Source organism: Morus notabilis, unplaced genomic scaffold, assembly GCF_000414095.1.
Source record: "Morus notabilis unplaced genomic scaffold, ASM41409v2 Scaffold448, whole genome shotgun sequence".
NCBI lineage: Eukaryota > Viridiplantae > Streptophyta > Magnoliopsida > Rosales > Moraceae > Morus > Morus notabilis.
In genome coordinates, this window is record NW_010367461.1 from 13,143 (window position 1) to 37,462 (window position 24,320).

At 34.4% G+C, this 24,320-nt stretch overlaps 3 protein-coding genes across 3 annotated transcripts; 2 read left to right on the forward strand and 1 right to left on the reverse strand.

The window, feature by feature from the left end:
* The first annotated feature begins 4,292 nt into the window (after positions 1-4,292).
* On the forward strand, positions 4,293-7,728 carry LOC21395040 (scarecrow-like protein 27). Its single transcript, XM_010112515.2, has one exon. The coding sequence runs from the start codon at positions 4,966-4,968 to the stop codon at positions 7,282-7,284; it is 2,319 nt and encodes a 772-aa protein (XP_010110817.1). The 5' UTR covers positions 4,293-4,965; the 3' UTR covers positions 7,285-7,728.
* An 11,322-nt stretch (positions 7,729-19,050) lies between these two features.
* LOC21395042 (short transmembrane mitochondrial protein 1) lies at positions 19,051-19,384 on the forward strand. The gene has a single exon (XM_010112517.2). It carries the CDS (start codon positions 19,114-19,116, stop codon positions 19,288-19,290), a length of 177 nt encoding a protein of 58 aa, XP_010110819.1. The 5' UTR covers positions 19,051-19,113; the 3' UTR covers positions 19,291-19,384.
* Positions 19,385-19,721: 337 nt separating this feature from the next.
* LOC21395043 lies at positions 19,722-22,408 on the reverse strand. The gene has a single exon (XM_010112518.2). It carries the CDS (start codon positions 22,240-22,242, stop codon positions 19,960-19,962), a length of 2,283 nt encoding a protein of 760 aa, XP_010110820.1. The 5' UTR covers positions 22,243-22,408; the 3' UTR covers positions 19,722-19,959.
* Positions 22,409-24,320: the final 1,912 nt, after the last annotated feature.

The window sequence follows — 24,320 nt, forward strand, 5'->3', positions numbered from 1 at the left end:
TTCAAGTATGTATGTTTAAAAAGTATACGTACATATGTATGTTAAGAAAACCAAGGTTGTAACTAACAACCCTAGTTTTGAGTATTTAAGTTTTAGAACGTTGCAACAGTACATGCAACAAATAAATGAATTTTAAACATGACGATTTAAATGAGTAATTTTAGAAGGACTTTAAGATGTACTTGAATTTAAGATTTCTCACGAAATCCGTTTTAAAGTCAAATGAGATGGCCGATTGAAATGACTAGTTTTAGAAAAACTTTTAAAGAGTATTTGAAACAAGAGTTCAAATGCTATTCCGTTTGAAGGATATTCCTAAAAGGTTTTATCTTAACTAAAATTAAGAAAAGCTTTAAGAAATTTAGTGATTCACTTATTTGAAATTATTGTTACAAATTATGAAAGTATTCCTTCTTATATAAAAAAAAAAAAATGTTCCGCATATTTTAAGAAACCCCAGTAAGTATAAGTTAAAGTTTAAGTTATAGTGGCGGCCTCATAGGAGGGTCATCACATTAGTAATGCTGTAAATTTTAAAAAAATTACTTTTAATTAGTGCTAAAGGAAAAAATAGTTGAATATTTGATAAACTATAATTATACAAGTGTTGTTTGTTCCAAAAGTATTCCTTCTTATATAAAAAAAAAAAAATGTTCCGCATATTTTAAGAAACCCCAGTAAGTATAAGTTAAAGTTTAAGTTATAGTGGCGGCCTCATAGGAGGGTCATCACATTAGTAATGCTGTAAATTTTAAAAAAATTACTTTTAATTAGTGCTAAAGGAAAAAATAGTTGAATATTTGATAAACTATAATTATACAAGTGTTGTTTGTTCCAAAAGTATTGTAATAACATTTGGTAAATTGTGAGGTTGAATTGTTGTGAGTAGTTAAAATGACCGTAATTAATAATCTTAAATTAATATATAAAGTAATTAATAATTGATAATTATTTAGCAAATAAAAATTAATATATTAATAATAATATAATAATAGATAAATTATCATTAATGAGTACATTAGTAATTAAACTATATATATATAATAAATTAATATGCTAAATAATTAGTAATAGTAATTAGTAATTAATTATAAATAATTACTATGTTTCATATTTATTAAATTATAAGTAATTAATTAGTGTTTTAAGAAAAATAATTAGTATATACATAATTTATTAATATTCCTTTTACTATTTAAATTATTAACTTTTAGTTACATAATTAAATAATTAGTTAATTAATTACTAATGTTTATTTAATAATCCATTATTTGATATATCACATGATTAATTTTTGGTAATTATTCTATTTATATTGATTAATTACTAATTATCAATTATTAATTATTATTGATTAATATATTACATTTTGATAATTATAATTTAATATTAATTATTAATTGAGTAATTACTATTTATTTTTTATTTACCAACTATTTACTAATTAATAGATTATAATTAACATAACATATTATTGATATATTAATTATTTATTATTTATTTGATAACCTATTATTACTTATTTTATTGTTAATATGTTATATAATTAATTTTTGACAATTAATATTTAACTAAATAAATAATATTACTATATTATTTATACTAATAAAAACTTATTTATTAGTTATTAAGTATATCTATTTATTAATTATTAATTAATATAATATAATTAGTAATTAATTATTAATTATTTAATGTAATTTTATTGATAATTATTATTTGTACTGTGTTAATTCTCACATAATTTAAAAATTAAAATTATCTTTGAACTGTTTTTAATTTTAAGTGTAAATTTTTTAAAAATTCTTTAAAAGTTATTTTTTATAATTTTTATTAAACACTATTATCAGTTTCTTATGATAATTAAAAAAGTGAATTTAAACTCTAAAAAGTATACCAAACGCACCCTGTATATTACTGGTCCATTTATTTCGCTGACTCGAGTTTGTAATTTGAGTTGAAATGTGATTTTATGTGAAAGCTTTTTACTATAATAAAAAAATTAAATGTAATTATTTTTAAAAAAATTTTACTGTAATAAAACTCGAATCGGCGAAATATACTCGAGATTCAAGGCCCTTTCTTTCTTCCTGAGATGAGAGAACAACCTCAACCCAAGACGTACAATTTACAAAACAAAACAAGACAGTTAACTTTTTAAAATAGCAGGTAAAGTCACTGCAGAGGAAATGGTAACGGAAGCCCCTTATTTTACGTAATTTAAGTTGTAGCTTGAGGGTATTTTCGTAAATTCAATTATACTATCTTTTTGGCCTTTTGCTTGCGTTACAGCATGTTGAGGGAAGAAAACTCATAAGAAAAGTACCACTAGTGATTTGGGCACTCTTGACTCTGCCTTCACTTCTCATCCTCCTAAGGCCTAATTTGATTTTCGCGCTTAATACTACGATTTTAATTTTGCCATGTTATTTTTCTCTTCATTGACAGAAACTCTTTTTATTTAAAAAGATGTTATAAGAGTTATAAATAGTACATTAATTATTCTTGTTTTTGGTTTTAATTCCTCTTTTAAAATTTTAATAGTTATTCTGTTGTATCATTAAATCTGGAACCTACTAATTAAGGTGGTAGCTTAAAAAAAGCTTGTGCATTACTAAAAGTGAAGTAGTAAATGTATGAAAACATCCATCTTCAACTTAGTTTAAAACTGCTTGAACAACGTATGCTGAAAGTTGGCTCTAATAAGTAAAAAGAAAATACAAAAAAAAAAAAAAAAAAATTTGTGTCGTGTTTGGAATTATTCTTATTTTTATTTTTCACGTTTCTTGAAAAAAATAAAAATAATTATAAAATGACGTTTGACATAATTAAAGATAAAAAAACATAAATGAAAATGATTTTTTAGTTTAGTGTAAAATGAGAGAGAAATGAAAAATAATTTTTAATCGTTTTTCTTTTTTTATTTTCGTTTTCTCATCTCTCAAGCAGAGAGAGAGACATTAATGAGTTTTTTATACTGAAAACAATCTCTTGATAAAACTACCAAACGCATTTTTAAAAATAATTTATGTATGAGATTGAAAACGTTTTCATTCCCATTTTCATACAAAAAACAAAATTATTTTAAAACGAGTTTCAAACGCACCATTGGTTTTAACTAAGGATAAATGAGTGTCGAATTTCTCATTTTATGGCTTGCCTATGTATTTACCTTTTCACCCAACATAGAATATTTGGCTGGCCTGTTTGTTTTATAGATTTGAAATACTGTTCAATTTTTTTTTACTACATTATCTTTTTTTATAAAATTTAAATTTCTTTCTAAAATTACGTATGTTAAAAATTTATGTAACTTAAATTATTTTAATTGATGTGATATACTATTATTGAAAATATAAAAGAGAACAAGAAAAGAGAGACATGTGAACCAAATCTTAAAATAAGATACAATCCCAACATTAACAAATAAGAAAATTTGCTACATCTTGTTTGTGAATTTAAAAAAAAAAAAAACGCAGGATAAATAGGTAGAGAAACTATTAGCACCGTAGAGTTGTAAGCTTGGGTCACATCAAACAGAGCTACCCGAAACTTGATATTGTTGGCCCGGGTCAATATTTTAGGCTCAAAAATCATTTTGGCCCAGCTTAAAGTACTTTATTATTATTTAAACGTTTGATTTATAAATTTAGAATCATGATTCATAATTATTTTTAATTTATGTATATTTTTTATGAAAAAAAATACTATAACAAATAACGAATTAAAGATTCAAATCATTGCACAAATTTACTAATTAAACGCACTTTTTTTGAAAAAATTGTAACCAAAGTGAAGCGGCCGGTTCGGTCTATTAGAAAGCGGGCTGATCCAACCCGACATCAATTTCTTATTTGGGCCAATGGGTCCAGATCGGACGGGTTGAACTTTTGGCTCTAAGCACTAGAGGATGGATGGTAATTGTACATGGGAACTGAATTTCCAAATAAACAATGGTCTTAGGAGGGTAAAAGCAATAAATACAGGTGTGGGATTTTAGTAGCAAGCATTGAAGCAAGCAAGGAGGCAGCTTTAAAAAGCAGTGAGAGAGAGTACACTGTACAGGATCTGACAGGGTGTAAATGGTAATTTGAAAGTTTGTAGTGCCCAACGTATCAAAAAGGAAAGTGCTCCAAATGTATCTTGTAAATTAAGGGAAAGACATTGTACAGTAGTATACCACTATGGGCGGGTGACAGAAACCCGGCAGAAGGAGAGAGAGAGAGAGAGATAAATTTGTTATCAGAAACACAAAAGAAAATTAAAAAATTAAAAAAAAATGGAGAGAGAAATAGAGAGGGATAGGGACTAGTGAGAGAGAGAGAGAGAGAGAGATGGAGAGGAGAGGAGAGGTGGGCACTTTATTACCTTTTTCATGATGCACGCATCCATGGCAGAGCAGCGAAGAGAAGGGGCTCAGAGTACTACTGCTACGACACAACTACAACAACATCAATAACAACAACTACAAGGGTAGAAGTAGAAGGAGAAGAAGAATTGATAGATTGGAAAGAAGAAACAACAACCCAGTAATACCAAGATTCAACCACCAGACCAGAAGAGGCCCCTATTGAGAGATAAAGACAGAGAGAGAGAGATAGAAAGGAAACAACTTTGTTGAAAAGAGAGAGAGAGAAGGAGATGATGGAGCTGAAATGGAGTTAGGCAAAGGAATATCGGATAGAGATGATAACAAAACTAGTGAGGAGGAAGAGAAAGAACTGAAAATGGGTTTTGTTTAAAGGCATGATGGCATGCAAGGAGCGATGGTGGGTTTGAAGCTGATTAGAAAGACAGAGTTTGTTTCTCGGAAGAAATCCACTTTCAACCCAGTTGAGCTTATTATTACTATTATTATTAGTATTATTGTCATAAACATTGGTGGTGTTGTTCTTTTTAATAACACAAATCTGGCCCTCGGGTTTGGGGATTTTATATTTTGATCCACTCTGTATGTATTTATGAATGAGAGGGATGCCCTTTCAGTTTGAGCAGAAGGGGTTGTTTGAAATAGCACAAGGAGGAGTGTTTTGGAATAATATAAACAACAAGTATTGGAGCAAAGAAGAACAAGAGGAACTTCTTCTTTATAGCTTTGCCAACAACATCAACAACGAACCCACTTCGGTTCTTCATATGAGAAGAAGCCCCAGTCCTCCCACTTCGGCTTCCACTCTCTCTTCCTCTTTTGGCGGCGGCGGAGACACCGTAGGCGGCGGAGGCGGCGTGGCTACAGTACTTCATCCAGAGACACCGGCCGGGCCCACCACCACGACCAAAGACGAGTGGGCGTCGGAGCTTCAGCCGATCCCGGAAAGATGCGGTGGCCTTGTTGTTGGTGGTGGGGGGATGGAGGATTGGGAGACCATGTTGTCGGAAACAACGGCGGTGGCGGCGGCGTCTCCGGGGGGCCCACAAGACCACTCCCTCCTCCGCTGGATCGCCGGGGACGTTGTCGTCGACGACCCTTCCTTCGGCCTCAAACAGCTCTTGCAGACCGGCAACATCAACAACAACAACAGTCCTCTTGATTTCGACGGCAATGCCGGCTTCGGAGTGGTGGATTTCGATCCGAGTTTAGGGTATTCTGGTTCTGGGTTTGTAAACAGCAGCAACAACAATAGTGGCAATGGTGGTGGGAAGATTAATGTTGGGTCATCAATAGCACCGCCAACGAGCTCTTCTGGGCCACTCAATTACAAGGTTGCTACCACTACCGTTGGCTTCACCAACAACAACTGTAATATTGGGCAAAACCCAATCTTGTCTAATGGTCTCCCTCTGCCTCCGGGAATGATTTATCCTCCGCAGTCGTTGGACGAGAAGCCGCAGATTCTGAATCCGCAGATGCTGGGTCAAAACCCAAGCTTTCTGCTGCCATTAATAGAGCAGCCGCCCCAACAGAAGCGCCACAACTCCGGCGGCGTAATTATGGCAGCAGTAGACCCACCACCGGCACCAGCCTCTCAGATCCCCAAAGTCCCGTTTTGCGATCCGGGGCACGAGTTCTTGATGATGAGGAAGCAGCAGCAGCAGCAGCAGCATCAACATCTGGGTAATAGTTTTGTTCCTCAGGGGATGATGATGATGCAGTTTCTTCCGAAGCAAGAGTTACAGCAGCAGCAACAACAACAACAACATGCTTTGCTGGACCAGGTGTATAAGGCGGCAGAGCTGATAGGGACAGGGAACTTCTCACACGCGCAAGGGATATTGGCGCGGCTCAATCACCACCTCTCCTCCCCATTTGGAAAGCCCCTTCACAGGGCAGCTTTCTACTTCAAGGAGGCTCTTCAATTGCTCTTCAACAACAACAACATTAACAACAATTCCAACAACACAATCTTCCCTCCACCTCCCAGGTGCCCTACTCCCTTTGACGTCATTTTCAAGATGGGAGCTTACAAGCTCTTCTCCGAAATCTCCCCTCTCATTCAGTTCCTCAACTTCACCTCCAATCAGGCCCTCCTTGAAGCCCTCTCCGATTCCGCTACCATCCACATTGTCGATTTCGACATTGGCTTTGGTGCTCAATGGGCCTCCTTTATGCAGGAGCTTAACAGAGGTGTAGGAGGAGGAGGAGGTTCAGCTACTCCGTCCCTCAAGATCACCGCTTTCGCCTCTCCCTCCACCCACCACCCCGTCGAGCTTGCTCTTATGCGCGACAACCTCGCCCAGTTTGCCGCTGAGATTGGCGTGGCATTCGATCTTGAAGTTGTTAACTTTGATTCCTTGGAGCAGACGTCTTACTCTATGCCTGTTTTTCGTGCCGAGGGTGAAGTTATAGCGGTGAATTTTCCTATTTGGGCGGCGTCCAACCAACCTGCGGCTTTGCCTAATCTTCTCCGGTTTATAAAGCAGCTCTCCCCGAAGATTGTGGTGTCGTTGGACCGAGGTTGCGATCGGAGCGACCTTCCATTCCCACAACACATCCTGCAGGCCCTGCATTCCTACATTAACCTGTTGGAGTCGTTGGACGCCGCGGTTAACGTGACATCGGATGCTGTAAACAAGATTGAGAAATTCTTGCTCCAGCCCAAGATTGAGAGCACCGTCCTGGGGCGCCTCCGAGGTCCAGTACCTGACAAAATGCCGCTCTGGAAGACGCTCTTTGCCTCTGCTGGCTTCGCGCCCGTGACATTCAGTAACTTTGCCGAGACTCAGGCAGAATGCGTTGTGAAAAGAACTGTGCGGGGTTTCCACGTGGAGAAGCGTCAGGCATCTCTTACGTTGTGTTGGCAACGTCGGGAGCTCGTATCGGTTTCGGCTTGGAGGTGCTGTTGATCGGAAGGATAAGAAGAGAAGCAGGAGGGGTGTTGGTTTCTTTTAAGCAAGCCCAGAATTTTATCATCGCCAGAGGTTCCAACTTGTTACTTTACTCTGATGATATGAAGTCGAGAAAATAATACTGTTTGAAACTATGTTCTTGGTCACCTCTGTTATGATTTCAAATCTTTTGTGAATTTATCATCGTGATTGTTAGTCATCTAGTGTGTCATTATCAATCTATCTATCTATCTATCTATCTAGCTTAGATAAACAAACTAGCATTTTATGTTTGAACATTTCAACATCTAACGGGGAAGTTTAGAGTCCTATTCTTCTTTTGGCCTTGCATATGACTGGCTAAAATACTTTGATATTCTAATGGTGAGAAAATGCATTTTGTTATGCTTGTGATGATTATGATCTGTTGTTGTACACTTTTCTATAACTGACAACTGAAATTGGGAGAAATTCTTACCTGAAGTCCGATTATTCTATTTACTGAGTTTTGTATTTCTACCTTAATTGTGTTGGCTAGTTTGACAATGAATTCACATTCATCTGTTATGTCGAGTGTTGACACTGTCTTTAAGCCTGTTTTCAACTTTCAACTAACCAACTATAATGAACTGTGTTTTATTCCTCGTTTTCTCTAAATCTTCATCGTATTTATAAACTTATTAGTGTCCTTGTAAGGAGCTTGAGGTTGATTTAAATTAGGCCATCAACTAATTAACTGAAAATGAAGCACGAAGGCAAAATACAAAAATTTAATGTGTCAAAGTATGTGGCTTGATGTAATTAGGTGGCATAAACTCCAATTAGGCCATCAACTTAGTTGTGGCTTATGTTGTTGTTCTTGGGTTCAATAGGTAATCTTTTACACATTACACAAGCAAAGAAGTTTTAACACTAATCTGCTAAACTTGCCTCTTTTACAAGGAGTGGAACATGTCAAAATTTGGCACATGCTAACCATTTAGGTAATGTGGAAAATACCACAAATTAGATACTCTTAACCTGCTTCAGATTGCTTCCTAATTGGAAACTGAGAAAATAATGCAGGATAGGGAATAATATCTTTGGAATCACACAACAGAAAACCAATATATCTTTTCCAATTCCCCATAAGAAGTGGATCCTCTAACCTATGTGTTGGTTTTTCTATTGATGGAAGAACTTGTTTGATGCAGAAGCTCTGAGTTTGTCTAGAGATCTCATGGTTGTCCAATGATTTTTCTTTTCCCCTATCTCGTGTCTCGTTGGCAACAGTGATACTTCACAACCTTTGTCCCTAGTTGCACTTGTGTTCCGAATGTCATGTTTCATCAAAAGATTACATGTCTGCATGTAATGTATACACATAGGGACATAAATAAAATATATTTGAGAGAGTGAGACAGTTCTTAGATAGATAGGTTGGCTATGACATATTTAAAAAAAAAAAAAAAAAAAAAAGAAATGAAAAAATGAAAAAATGAAGAAGAAGAAAACTTAAATCGTTGGTGGGCTGGAACTTTAGCAGTTAAAGATAATGTCAAAAACCCTTTATCTAGAAGTTAGGAAACTTACTAGAAAAATGCTTCTTCTTACCTGCGGTGCCAATTATGGGTAAACGTTTGGTAAGGGGTTTCATACCATGATTTGAATCATGGTTCATGATTCACTACAATGTTTTCTCTCTTAAAAAATACATGTAAATCGAAAATGGTTCTAATCCATGAATCAAACGTATGAGACGTTTGGTAAGGAGATTTATACCATGATTTGAATTATGATTTATGATTCGCTACAATGTTTTTTCTTATAAAAAATACACGTAAATCGAAAATGATTATAATCTCATAATTCTAATTCATGAACTAAAAGTAGATTGACATATGAAACTGCATCTCATTATTAATGAGGACCACTTAATTCTTAAAGCATACTACCATGCTCAAGAAGATCTAAATTTACAATCATATTTACACCATGGTTTTGAATTTGATCAATTAGAAATTCTTTACTCCCAAATTACCTATAAAAAGATATTATAATCTTGTGAGGAGACAGAGAATGCATGTCATTAAAATTTTATCAATATTATAATTGATAGCCGCTTTTCAAAATAATACAGGCTAGTCTAACATGGTATGGTTGAAGTCTGCCATACCCTGTCTGAAAACTCTCTCTCTCTCTCTCTCTCTCTCTCCCTCTCCTGTATTAATTACACCAAACACGTAACGCGTCATCGGTCATTCTCCTCTTGTTTGTAAAGCAATGTTATTTTATGAACATGTATAACTATTTGTATATATACATATTAGATTGAGTTCTTTTCATTAATACAGCTCCTCAAATACTTGTCCTCTAGTTCATTGAATTTGCTATATTACTATTTTTTTTTCCTCTATAGTTTCTACTTTCTAGACATCTACTAATCAAGCCACGTGGGCCATGTTTGATTGAACTTCCGGTTCATTACTTTATTCATTAATTTTGTAAGTTTTCATTTTGGAAGCTTTTAATTTAATCCACATTTTTCTTTCACGCATTTGCATAATGATAAAGTTGCTATGAAAGCTAAAAGCAGTCTATTTCAATGAATGAGTTTCTTGTAAGATTATTATATATTTAGTTGAACTAAAGAAAACTTCACACAATTATATAAAATCTAAAGGAACATGCCTAGCTAGTATGAACAGAGACAGAGATTAATCACAGGTTATTATGGTTTCCTCAAAAGAAAAAGGAAATTACTTATAATAATGTCGGTTTCATTGAAAACGAATTCCTATAATAATCCCCGCGAACAACCTCTATAATAGCTTAATAGATTTGAAGATTAATAAAAATTAATTAATTAAAATAAAATAATCTGTCTCTTACAGATGTAAGTAATAGAATAGGGTGTCTTCGGATTTTGTAATTCTTCTAAGCTTTTCCAACTAGTTCTAAATTATTGCTTAACATTATATATTATTTAATTGCTTAGGATATTATAGGGGCATTGGAACTTGGAAGTGATTAAGATTTATGAATAAATAAATAAAAATAGGATTTTTTTTTTTTAAAATAATGAACTAGAAAGCTTTGATCAGACATAAAGATGGCTCATTTACTTAGAGAAAAGCTAGGGTTAGGTGCTTGTCTAGAGCCCAATCACTTTCAAATGGGGGGACATCTTTGGAAAATAAGTCTTTTTTTTTTTTTAAATAAAAAATCTTATATTATAAATCTCGTTTCTCTTTCTGATTTATTTATTTATGTGACTGGAAGTTCAACAGAGCTTGCCCGTCAATTTTAGCACAGCCACTTCACAATGTCACATTTCCATGTCAATTTGAGGCATGGATTAAGATTGGGTTTAGAGATTTGCATGTTATTATTATAATATGTATATGATGACAATTTTTGAGGCCCTTAGTTTCAAACCCATCCCCAAGAGTAAAATTTTGTTGTTTTTTCTCTTTAAAAAAAATAAAATAAAATAAAAGAAGACAAAAGGAGACCCATCTACAGTGCAGAAAAGCTGTGAACCATTTATAATATAGTTTCCGGGGTGCGTCAGTGGTCCTATTCAGATATTGGAAGGCACAATCTTGCTTGGCTTTTCTATCATTTTTCTGTAGTTTTCACTAAAAATACTTTGTAATTTTCACTAAAAATACTTGTGGGAATTCTAATTAGTTATTGGCAAAGAAAAATACTAGTTAGTCAAAATTGACGTACGAATATGAATTTATAGTTAGTTAAATAATACCATCGTAATACAGATCAATATTATCACAAATGAGAACATTAATACATTACTCTTTCCACCAAGAAAAAGAAGCTAAATTTCCGGTAAAGAATTTACGAATGCATAAGCCAAGCCAAGATATGTGCAAAGGACGTACCAATCAAGCCGTAGATCTGTTGGACTGTGTAGACTAGGTCAGGACGATCAACGGCCCACATCGATTGCATGCTACACTAGACTAGATCATTAGTACAGTAGAGTCAAAACCTAGCAGGTCTTCATGTGAACCATAGATTTCTAGAGAGCTACATTGAATGAAGGGTAAGGTGGGCCCAAATGAATTGAAAACACATTTATATTTAAGATTGTGTTGTTTAACTATTAGATTAGATTAGATTTGGGTTCATAATTACTGCAAAGTTTCATATCCAACACCCTCCCTTTCAATCTTTAATCATCTTTTCTAGATCTTTTTCACAGAGTGGTTAGAACAAGTCTTTCAGTTGTCTGAAAATTTGTTATTTAAAAAAACACAAAAAAAAGTTTGATTTAATGGTGATAACCCAAAAATGCCCTTGTCCTCTTGGGAATATTTCAAGCATACCCTTGATCACTGGGGAGATGGAGACAGCTCGTCTCATATGCTGCACAATAGGACGAAAACGACATGAGATCTCTTAGACCCCTTTTAGGTGGGTCCTCGTGCACCACGGAATGAGTCGTCTCCATCATATCGTGCCACGTGTACGGAAGATATTTGTTGTAGCCACCATGTATGACACGTCATTGTCTACTTGAGGATTGATCAATGTCTTAGGGCCTCCCATTGATCAGGTCTCAGGACTCAGAAGTCAGAAGTTGGCCTTGGCCGTATGTGATTAATAAGTAAACAATTATATTTAGGTAGTAATTGTCGATTATCATTTATCACGCGGAAAAAGAAATTATGAAGGGTAGAATGTCTTACTTTGATTAGGTTTTTCCGACTGTTTTTTGAAGTGTATAATTAAAAGCATCTAGAGGAGCTAAATATTTCCTTGCGGACGAAAATAATTTATATTTTGAGAGTAATTAGGGGTTGTAATTTAAGTCGGGTTCGTGTCGATTCAAAAGTTTTGTATCGTATTCGAGTCAACTAACGTGTCACCCGTTTAGTAAAAACGTCACTCAGATTTATACCGTCACGATTAATATTAACAATTTGAGTGTTTATTTATTTACTTAGTCAATTTATCTATATATGACATTGTTAATATAAGTCACAAATCTTATCTTTTACATGTATTAAAAAAGTTTTGTTAAAAAATATTTTTGTCTAAATTTGTATATATTTTAAATAAAAAATTGATAAATTAAATTAATTTCGTGTCTCCGTGTTCGTATCTTGTTCATGTCATGTCTTGTGTGGCAATCCGTATTACCATCTCTAGGATTAATATAAAGGGGTTTTTAATAGTGTCTAGGAGTAATATAAAGGGTTTTTTAGTAGTAGGGAATAATAAGGTTACTTTCAGATCACAAATAGCGACTCATAAGAGATCAAACAAGGAAACGCAAGGTATCTTTCTAAAATCAAAGAAAAGAAAAAGTAGAGGAAAGCTCATTATAATTAGTGGCCACAAACAAATCCTTGAAAAAAAAAAGAATAATAAAACCTGCTCTAACTATAACTGTTTCATTTAATCTTTATTATATATACACACATTATTATTATTATTATTATTATTATTATTATCTGGCCAATGATAGTAAGGGAACATATTCGAGCATCTATATATAGATAAGTTTTACAAGATAACTCATGATGTGGCCTGGATGGACTTGACATATAAGATCGTTGAAACTTGAAAATGACTAGTAATTAATACTAAGAACCTAGTATAAATATTGATTAAGCAAATATAAAATGCCGTCAAATGTAAATTTTAACTCTATCTCTATGATAAACTCGGGACATGCTTTACAGTGTAAGAAATCAATGAAAAGCCATCCAACCAAACCTCCAAATTAAAGAAAGCATTTTGGCCGGTCTTCTCTTTAATTAATTTCAGATTGCTACAACATGGCAACACAAAATTATACATGTAATATCTTCTTTCTTTCTTTCTTTTTTTCTCCCCTTGACTTTGCTCACTTCAATATATAATGTCCTTTATCGGCCGTTATAATAAGGTGTTAAACAAAACTAATCAAATTGGTTTTTAAGTCACTATGAACCGGCCATTTAGTAATTAATTATAAATAAGTTGACTTAAGAGAACAGCTCCAAGGTCATATGATTATTAGTTGACTTTGACCTTATAAACATTTCTCAACTAATTAGCAATCATTAACTGGGTTAGTTTCATGAGTCTTCGTTGACTCCCAAAGGGAAAAAAAAAAAAAAAGAGTTTTTCGCTTACTAGAAGTCTGAATCTTGTTTCTGAACCAAATATATCCCGTGATCGAAACATGTCTATGTTCAAAGGTGCAATATTATCTTGATCTTTCTGTTCTGTGTAAGTATAATATATAGTTTCCATAATTGGGTAACTGGGGGTTGAACTTGAGCAATGCTTTGGTGGTCCATTGAATGGTAACATAATCAATTAAGGGGGTCAATTGTAAGAACCTATATCATCGTTGGCATGTTTGGTTGCCCACATGAAAGTTGAAACAGATCTTCCTTGTAATTCAGTTTCAATTTTCGAGAAGATAAAAAAACAAGTGTCGCTTCAAAACTTCTGACAGTCAAACAAATTGCAAAGCGGATTTCGATCGGTATCTCAAATTAAGACCCTATATTCTATTCAACGATATATTCACAAAGCAAGTGATATTGCTACTTTGTTTGAAATAATCCACGTGGACTTGGAAGCACTCAACAAACTCACGTTCAAAATGATCAAAATTACCGGTCTCATTGAACAATTGCTACAAATAGATATATCAAAGTCCAAACGGAAGCTACATAATTAAAAGGTTGCATTTCTTCTTCTTCTCCTTGATCTTCTAACATTTTTTATTTTTGTTTTCCTTTAGAAGGTTACGTTGAGCCATCCAAATAACAATGAGCCAGCCATTTCACATAATTATTTCACGTAGGCTATAGATATAGTCATGTAGTATATAAACTAAGCGCTTATGATATGTTAGTAACGTCATAATGAGAAATAACAAAATAAACGTAGTATTATGTAACAAGTATACTTTTTCTCTTTTTGCCCTAAAATATATATATATATATATCTTCTTGGCAAGGGCGGTTCAGTCATAGCTGAAATGAGGAAGTTATCTAGGGCGCATATCCGTGTATTGGGGAAGGATCAAATTCCGAAGTGTGCTTCAGAAGATGAAGAAGTGGTTCAGGTATGTTTCATTTGGCGTATCTGTTTCTTTGAACTTGATGGGTTTATACATCTTATTTAAGGCTATCATTTCTTTTCAATAACATTTTTTTAGATATATATATATATATATATATATATATATATATATATATTGATTTTATAGTATCGACATCATCAGAGAGGATTGTACTTTATAGATTATATAAAGGTACGAAACATAATATATAATATATTTTTATTGAATGCAACATTGATCATGTATATATTAGAAAAATGTAACACCAAAAAAATTAGTTATCCTAAACTACTATTACACCTCTACAATTTCAGTATTACGTTATTAAATAAATATTATTTTTCTTTCACTTTCATATATCATGTGGAGATACAATTCTCCGTAAGGAAAGTAGACAAGCATATATACTTTAGATATGAACCAAATGATGATCATCACCGGTTTGTCAACTTTATAGATCTAATTAACTTAATTTGCAAAAACCTGAAATTCTTTAATTGAATGGCTGAAGTGATATAGAGATTAGAAACAATAAATTCGCTTATACGCAAGGTCTGAGCAAAGCAAGAGTTGGGTAACAAGAGAGCTCCAAGATAAGACTAGAGAAAATAGAAAAGTGTACAAGGGAAAAACCATCGACAATATTGTTGACGGTGGAATTTCATCAACAAGATTACACTGGATTATCACTCGGTGTTCTGTTGGGCTACCAGCTAAATATTGTTATATATTTGGATTTATGTAGCTAACTGTTTGTTTTAGAGGTATATTGTGAGAAATATTGATATGATACTCAAATGGAGGTAAAGAGGCAAATAAGTTTATAGTGGTTCATCTTGTAAAAAGAGCTACATCTACTGCATATTGTATTTCTCTTTTGTTCTTCTCAGGTTACATAAAAAATCATCTCATGTCTTTCTCTGAGGCTTTGCCACTTTTATAGCTTACAGATTACTTATGGGTATCTTTTGGGTCGGGCTTTCTCAAAGGGTTTGCTAAGGGTCCCTCTCCCTCTCTAGTAGCCTATGACCCTACTTGCCTAGACCGTAGCCTTTCTACTCCTTTTGGACTGTTTACTCACCCACTTTGTCCACTATTGCGGCTCTACGGATCCTGTGATTTCCATTGGTCTGTTCTAGACAGTTAATGGGCAAGGCGCGGCCTCCCTCTTGGTCAACCCTATCATGGTACTACTCCTGCTGTGAATAGATCATGCAGGTCTAGATTGTATGTAGGGTCGACGGTCTCATGAATCGCCCCATACAATCGGCCTTTTCATCATATGGAGGGGAAATAAGTTTTAGGCGTCGACAGTTACCTGACGTGATAAGTATCGGGCCATGTAGAACATAGTTATCATCCGACGTGTCGATGCACATTTTCCCATACAATAAATATGTGTGTGTGTGTGTGTGTGTGTGTGTGTGAGGGAAATACATAAATGGATGATAAGGGACAAGAAAAGATGGATCGTTTGACGAATACGTGTGGCAAAGAAAGTGATTGTCGTTCAACAACCTTTTGCTTGTGTCTTTTATAGATGCTTTCCTTCCTTCATCTTTTCTCGTCCAATCTTTTCAAGTTTCCTTCGTGCTAATTTTTATTTTTTTATTTTTTTAAACATGTCTAATTCTTTCCTCTACGGATCATGTCTTTTCTTGTGAAGTGATCGAAGCGTAGGAAAAACGCTTCCTTCCATTTTTAGGCAATCATGCATTTACAATATTTCAAAAGAAAAAAAAATACCTTAGAAAAGTTCCAATCACATCCTCAAAGGTGTTTGGTTTTCCTCTATATATCTCACTCTTTCGTTTCTGCTAATTGATGAGGTCCCTTCTTATTGACCAAATGGATTCAGTGGCTCCTATTTGGACAACTTTCTTTTGATCATCACCTTTTTTTTCCCCCTCATTATTATCAGTCTTTACAAATTAATAATTAAGAACCTTTGAACAATCCACAGATGATAGAAATATCCGTTCATATTGCTATTATATATAAGACTATAGCTAGAGAAGTAATTCTCAGTACTCGCTCCGTTATACACTGACTTATTGATGACTTTTTAGAATACACGTTTGCAGACATTATAGTGTTATTACAAAAGAATAATATAGTGATATTTATCTCTAATGCCACGTCTAACACCAAGATAATATAAAAGGATTCTAATTAGCTAGGATAATTAATTATATTACATTTCAGCTTTATGGAATGCTACTATTAAGGTCCGAGGAAGACTTCCAAGAGATCTGAGATATGTGTCGGTCACTGATCTTTGATGAATATTATGTCCTTGTGCTCATTGATCCGTGAATTAAACAAGCATTTTCGTATATATTCTTTCTTCTTCTACAGTAGTACAATGAACGTTAACTTATTTCTTGACCGAAAAAAAAAATGAAATCTGGAAAAAAAAAAAAAAACCGACACTTTCTCTAACGCTTGTATATGCAAGAAAAGACAACTTAGTTTTCAATACCTAGTTTTCGATACCTTGTCAATTTGCTTTAGAATAAAATCCAGAGGAAAACGACCAAAAACTTGCTTATCGTTTTAAATGACGCTGCTTTCTATATAATTATCTAATGTTTCAATCATGTAAAAAAAGGAAAACAAAAAACAAAAAACTACGACAACTTCCAAAGAAACATGTCATTTATAGCTGTTAATCTTTGTCGAAATATTTATGATGTTGTCATTTTTCCGAAGAAACAAAAAATTGCTTTTTTTTTTTTTTGGTGGTGAAAGGAATTACATAACGTTTTTCTTGTTACCTGATGTCGTTGATTGGCGTAGGAAAGGGGCTACATATCAGAAAGCGTGGGGTGCACGCTTATTAGAATGAATCCCCATTTATCTTGGAAAACTATCTAAAAAGACGTCTATATTTAGACCCGTTTATTTCATCAATTTAAGTTTAAAATTTAAGTTTTGTTATAGTAAAAAATTCTCAGAAACAATCACATTTAACTTTTTTATTATAGTAAAAAGCTCTCACATAAAATTACATCTTAACTCGAATTAACGAATTAAACGGATTCTTACATTAGTCAGCATACATTTATTTTTATAGGGACTTCTTCTTCCTATAAGCTTCCCTATCGATAGTAACAGTTTTTAACGGTTAAATTTAGTTAAAATCGTATGAGATTAAAAAAACATGCAAAAGAGATAATTTTTTATAAATATTTGATAGCTAAAAAATAAAACAAACTATAGAAAGTTTATTTTTTCGCGTTCTCTAGAAAAACTCTCATTTTTTCAATGGGTAAAAATGCCATTTTTGTTTTTTTTTTCATTTTTAATTATACAAATACAAAAATATTGTCAAAATGTCAGGTTTACCCCTCGCATTTTTAAAAACTAAAAGATTTCCTTACCCATGTTTAACCAGTTGAATTTTTAAAATGCGAAAACTACATTCAGGCCCCGTTCACTTCGCTGATTTGAGTTTTTTTACAGTAAAAAGCTCTCACAAACAATCACATCTAACTTTTTTACTACAGTAAAAAGCTCTCACATAAAGTCATATCTCAATTCAAATTTTAAAATCGAATTAGCGAAGTGAACGGAGTAATTGGTAATATTCATTGATAAAATACCAAAAAAAAAAATCTCTTATATTCGGTCAAAATACCATTTTTGTCCTCTTTATTTTGCGAGTTGCGACAACGCCCTTGTCTAGAGACAATCTCGCAACAAAAGATCTTAGTTGGCGCCTTGGAGGTGCTAGTTGGGGGGCAGCCTTACACGAGGATGGTCTAACAACGGTACATCTTGTATGAAAAGGAAAGAGGATTAGGGACAACGAGGGTCTCTAGTGGAGTGGAGACACGGAGGGTTATCTTCATTTTGGGTATTTTAATATTACAAATTTATAAAGTGTTTGAAGATTGTTCCGATTTGAATTTAAAATTTAAATTTTATTATAATAATTTTTTTTTTAAATAATCGTATCTAATTTTTTTATTATAGTAAAAAATTCTCACATAAAATTACATTTTAACTCAAATTAAAAATTTAAATTATTGAACTAAACAGTCTCTATTTTTTTACAAGAATTTATGACTATTCAAATGTGCAGTAATGGGTTATTTTTAGATAATTTTTAAAAATATGGAGATAAACATCATATGTTGAAGCAACATAAGATATATTATTTCAAGCATTTGTATATGTAATAAAAGAGATAACAGTGATATTTTCACGGTGTATTTTCCCAATTAAAGGAGTTTTCTCTGGTGCACCACCCAAAATGGGAATACCGGTAGGCCGTATTTAAATGGGCCGACCGATTTGAATCGAACGGTGTAGAAGTGACGTTAGTGGGGGGTAGTAAGGAAATTGCAAAGCAAAAATGCAGAAAAATGTGTGGTTCAGATGGCTGTAGGTGATTTCGGCGGAGATCGCCGGTGCCGGGAAAGTGGGAGGGATGAGAAAAGAAGAAAGAGAAAGCAGGGAAAAAAAAAAAGAAAGAAAGAAACGCAAGAAAAAAATAATCGCTTTTAAAATAAGTGGATCCCACTCCCGTATTCTGTTCTGCCCATACACAGCGTGGCGCCACGTGGACCTCTGGCAATTAAAAGACCATTAATATTAGTTCATCCCATGGTGCGCCTTTCACCATTACACGGTGCACCCACATGAAATACCCAATGCCTGTTTAGTCAAGGGCTGCTTTTACGCGTCCTCTTACTTAAAAATTAAAACCACTTACCTCTTTTTTTTCTCCTCCTCCAAGTGACCAAGTCGAAGCAGAGAAGTTTCTGGAAGAGATGGGGATAATAAGGAGCGGCTTCAACTTTCTGGCGGGCACCGTCGCCGGAGTGTATATAGCTCAGAACTACAATGTTCCAAACGTCAAGAAGCTCGTCAACACTGCAATCTTCTTTTCCAAGCACATCGAGGGGACCTACCGTAAGCCCAAGAACGACAGAGACGACGATTCTTAGAACACCAACTTACCCACCCAATATGTTCGTCAAATTTTCCCTTTTTCTGGGGGTAATTTGATGTTGAGCGATTAATTTTTTGATTGATCTGTATTGGGTTTTGTTGTTTATTGAATTTTAAGAACTCTATTGCACTTGTAGTTTTATTTCTTTTCTTTACAAATAGTCAATTTCTTCAATATCGTAACCAAATTCTCTATTGTTTTTCCATCATAGGGATTAGAGACTATCTCTGAAATTGCTTAATTGTGCAGTTGGATATCAAAAGTCCTGTAATTTAATCAGAAATCTCAATTATCGTTTCTCCATGTATATATATATATATGTTGGCATTTGCGAGTCCGAAATATTATATTATTAAAGAAACCCATTTTACCAATCTTAAGCAAATTTTAACCTAAACATAATGCAACTCTATATATTATCCTTTCCAAAACTCTGAAACAGGGATCTTTGAAGTGCCCGTCAACATGAATCTAGCTCAGAAACTGAGTTATAGTTTTACATAAACACCAAATCAGAGTCATACTATATATTTACATATATAATATGGAGCAAAACTTTATAGTCTTAAAACTTTTACAAAGACACAAAAAACATGAGCTCTTTTGAGTATTCATATATATATATATATACATATAATATATATAGGGCATATGCTTGTATATTCTAGTCGATGCCTATGCATAAATCAGTTGAACCAGGAGAAAGTGTGTCAATCTCTGATGAAGATGGAGTGAACGCCCATGGATTCTTGGTTTTGTGTGACGAACGCCACTCGTCAATGCAGGCCATTTGGTAAGAGTCCAAATTGGGAATCGTTTTATGGCCATGAATCTTCAGAATCTCTTCAGACTTACCAAGAATGAAAACAGCATGCCTCACACTCTCTTCCCTTTCTTCAATTGCGCTGTTCAAGCACTTGACTGATATAACCTGTTGTAAGTTGGTCATACAAGCACACAAGATATCCGAGATCATAACGGTTATGGCTTCGAATAGTTTCTCCGATGTTTGGTGGTTGATTCTTTCAGAGTTGAGAATAAGAGATTGGCTTATTCGGTACATGGAATGAGCAGCTAACAACTTGATGGGCCACTTCAGAGGGTTAACCTTTAAGCATTCAGCCAAGTGTGCATTCTTGAGCACCAAAAACTTATTTTTGGCAATTTGGGCGAGTTCTTCAAGCACTTCATTTGGGGTTTCCTTTGAAAGTGAAATTTTTTTGAGGTCAACTTCTAGCCATTTGTGGTAGAGGTCAACTTCTGTCCATACAGCTTCTGCTGCTTTCTTGATGTTGCTCAGATCTGCTTTGACATCCAAGAGCTTCTCCATGTGTTTTACATAAACAAGGCCTTCACTCACCCCGTTTCTCAACTGTCTGATTGCAGAGCTGTCGATCTCTGGAAGCGCAAGGGCGATACTTGTCAGCGTCACCACAGGAAGAGCCCAACAATTTGGAGGCTCTTCATCATGTAGACAAGGAACTTGGTCACTCAAATCAAATTCAGCCACTCCCCTCAATTCTTGTGAAGATTTCTCCAACAGGTTCATGAGATATTTAGGCTGTCTTTTCCTCCCCAGCTGAAACCAATGATCAGTGGCATCGCAATTTCGCTTGATGATCAGCTTAACAAGCGCTTCCTCACCCTCAAGGTGCAAAACAAAACGGCTAAGATCCTTCTTGGTGTCTTGAAGTGAATCTTCTTCCGAGTCATTACTTGAAACAGCAACGCAGAATCGGAGCTTCCTCTTCAACTCCCACCCAAGTTCTGAGAAAAACAAGACTTTACTTGCGGTGAAAATAGAAAGGAAACGAATCAACTTGCTTGTGAACACAATCCCAATCTGCATTGAGATGCACATGTCCAAAACCAGATTTTTCGAATCATGAATTACTCTCCTGCAGTACCTATTCCGATGCTTAAAGATGGAGGAAGTCAAGGGACTGTCTTTCATCTCTTCTAGTCTCTGGATCCAGTACTTTTCTACTCTGAATTCCTTTCTCCACTCCTTTTTGTTCCCTCTATATGGGCACCTAAAACGGATTGCGAATAGCCATCTACAAGCTGGGGCAATTGTCCCAACTCCTACTGCAATAGTTTGTATTACTAGAACTAAGCTAGTAGACCACTTGTAGTCTGAATCCCCAGTGCAGAACTTAACTGACCATGCCATAAAGTAAGACCTAATTATGGCTTCTCCCAAAACCGCGGCACTCACAAGACAGAGCGCTCCAGAAGCGGTGCAAGTCACCGAACGCCCCATCACAAACTGAGGACTACAGGTATAAGCCATCATCCAATACTTATCCAGATCCTTTCTGAGCTTGCACACCAATTTTTTGCCATTGATGTCACTTGGGGCTTCTTTAAGTGCTAGTTCATACTTTTTGTCGTACTTATATTCTAGATAACGCTTAGTGGTTGGGACAATTAGAGCAGAGAAACTCATGACAATAAGCAAAACAAGCATGATAAACATGAACAGAGCATGTTCTTTCCAGAAAACGAAAATCGCGCCAGTACCTAACTGGATGCAGATATTGACTATGATGGTAATTACCAGAATTCCCAAAGCCATGATGTTCATGAACAAGTCTTCATTCCCCATGGTTCCGAGAGACGGCATGGAGTTTCCCATCACTGTGCAGATGAAGGCTGCGCTGGTGAGCTTCGCAAGCTGGTCGCGGCGGTTAGGCATGGAGGTGTTTAGGTCTACAGAAAGCTTGGCTGCGACAGCTATCAAGGTGAGGGAAGTGGCGTTGATGGAGAAGTAGTTGCAAGGGAACCAGAATTTCCTGAAGCGGAAGCCTTGGATTAGATCTGCAGCCATGGCTACAAGGCAGGCTGCAGATGCTGCTGCTATGTAGATGCCGATCCATGGCATAGGCTTGCTGAAGTTATCGTCGTTTAAATGGCCGTCGACGGCGCTGCAGCCATGGCCACCCATCTGCTTCTTGCTCTTCTGGGGATAAGAGTTGTCAAATTTGCTTGTGGTGTTGTTGAATTGGCAATTTTTTGATCAAAAAAGTCAGCAACAGTAGATTAGTCAATAATGCTTTCTCTTATATATCTTGATGACGGTCAAGGTTCTTTTATTTTTATTGTTGGAGGAGGACAGGTGCAACCAATTTCTGTGTCTTGGAATGGAATCTTGGATAATCATTTTGGACTTTTATTATTCTTTGTTGAAAATCATGAGGACCGCCACTGATAGTTACTGTCGTAACTAATGGGCCTCTAGAGTTTTGGGTTTTGTTTATGGTTTTCGATGTTAAAGGCCTACCATTCGTTACGTAGATGATGAGGATTGAGGAATATATAGGGTTGATCGTGAGGGAAAGGAAACATGGAAAATAAATTAGAATAGATTAGACTGATTAGGTTGATTGATTTTTCTTATTTTGATTTTGGAAAGTAATCTGATTTTATGCATTTAATTTGATATATTTGTTTCCCATTTTGGTTTTTTAATAACTAATAACGATGAATGATGAGTGAATGAATAACATATTTGCCAAAAATTACTCCAATAGGATCATATTAAAGAAAAAATATTTTTTAATTACACAATTAAAAATATAAGATTTCAAAAAAAAAGTAGATGGACTAGAATGCATGTTTCAACTATTTTTTTTATATAAATATAAAATGCATCTTTCAATGAAATGGGTATTAATATTCCTGACAAATCAGATTAAAAATAAGTCTTTAAACGGTACATATGATAAGGGAAAAAATGTTTTTAGTAGATGTATATAAGAGAAAAATTATTTCAATAGAACAATCAAGAAAAAAAAGTAGTTATGAAGGTTAGTTTGACAAAATAATACTTAAGAGGATGGTGAAAAAAAAAGTATTGAAGTTGATGACTTAATTGAGAAAGTTATTCTGATAGGGTCAAGTAAAGAAAAAAAAAAAGTATTTCAATTAAACGCATTTAAAAAATATAAATAAGAGAGGAAATAGCTAAAAGGAGCGTTTCAAGTTAAACATTAAACAGAGTCTTTTTCCTTCATAGCCTCTCCCCATAAACATTACTCTGAAGAGATATGGATATATGTATATAGCCATTGCTCCAGAATTGCTTCTTGTCCATTGGATTCTCTTTGATATAGCAGCAGGTTCAGGTTATGCAAAGTTTGTGTCCAATAGTGAGCCTTGTTGATTCATTTTTGATATATCGGTTTCTATCTTTTGAAAATTGAACTTGTGAATGGACAAGGCAAAAATGAGGGCAAGGCCAATGGAAAGCAAACACTTACAAAGGCAACAACTCCGAGGAAATCCTGTTCATATCTAAAAAATCGCTGCAAAAAGTCTTTCACAGTCTCCTGATCTTTTCCAGCAAGTTCATCTGTTACATTACCATATTCTGATGAAAAATGCTTAAAAAGTACCACTAGTACTAAGCACTATCATATAATAGAATGTGAATCTTATTTGTGTGGGTCTCACACTGCAGAATTCTTATGTCTCTTAAATTTTTTTGCTATTTATATTTTTTTTAAATTTGTTTAATTTAACGTTTGACACAACAATTTCTAACACCACATACTCCCATTAACGCTGACAAAACACCGGGCTTGAAAGTACTTCTCAATCCCTTGGGAAGAATCAACTTCTCATTTTCAATTCCCTACGGGTTCTTCATTTCCTGCGGGTTTAGTTAAACAAAAATTAAATTAATGGATTACGCTAATTTGTTTAAATCCATTAAACATAAAACTTTAAATAGAAATGGGACTTGTTTCTATTATGTTGTTAGTTTACCAATCCATCCCAAAAATTTAAGCTATTAGGAGGTGGGCCAACAATAGTTTTTATACTTTAACATATGTAGCTAGTTATTTTGTTTTCTTTTATATATGCGACCTTGTCTTTTGAAGGATATCAATTAAAATAGAAAATAAATAGTACTAATTGTTGACAATGGATTTCAGTCAACAAAGAATTAACTCTCTGAGAACACTCGCAGTAATCTCTCACGTTTTAATTGGGGGTTAATGATGCAGAATAAGATAGAGA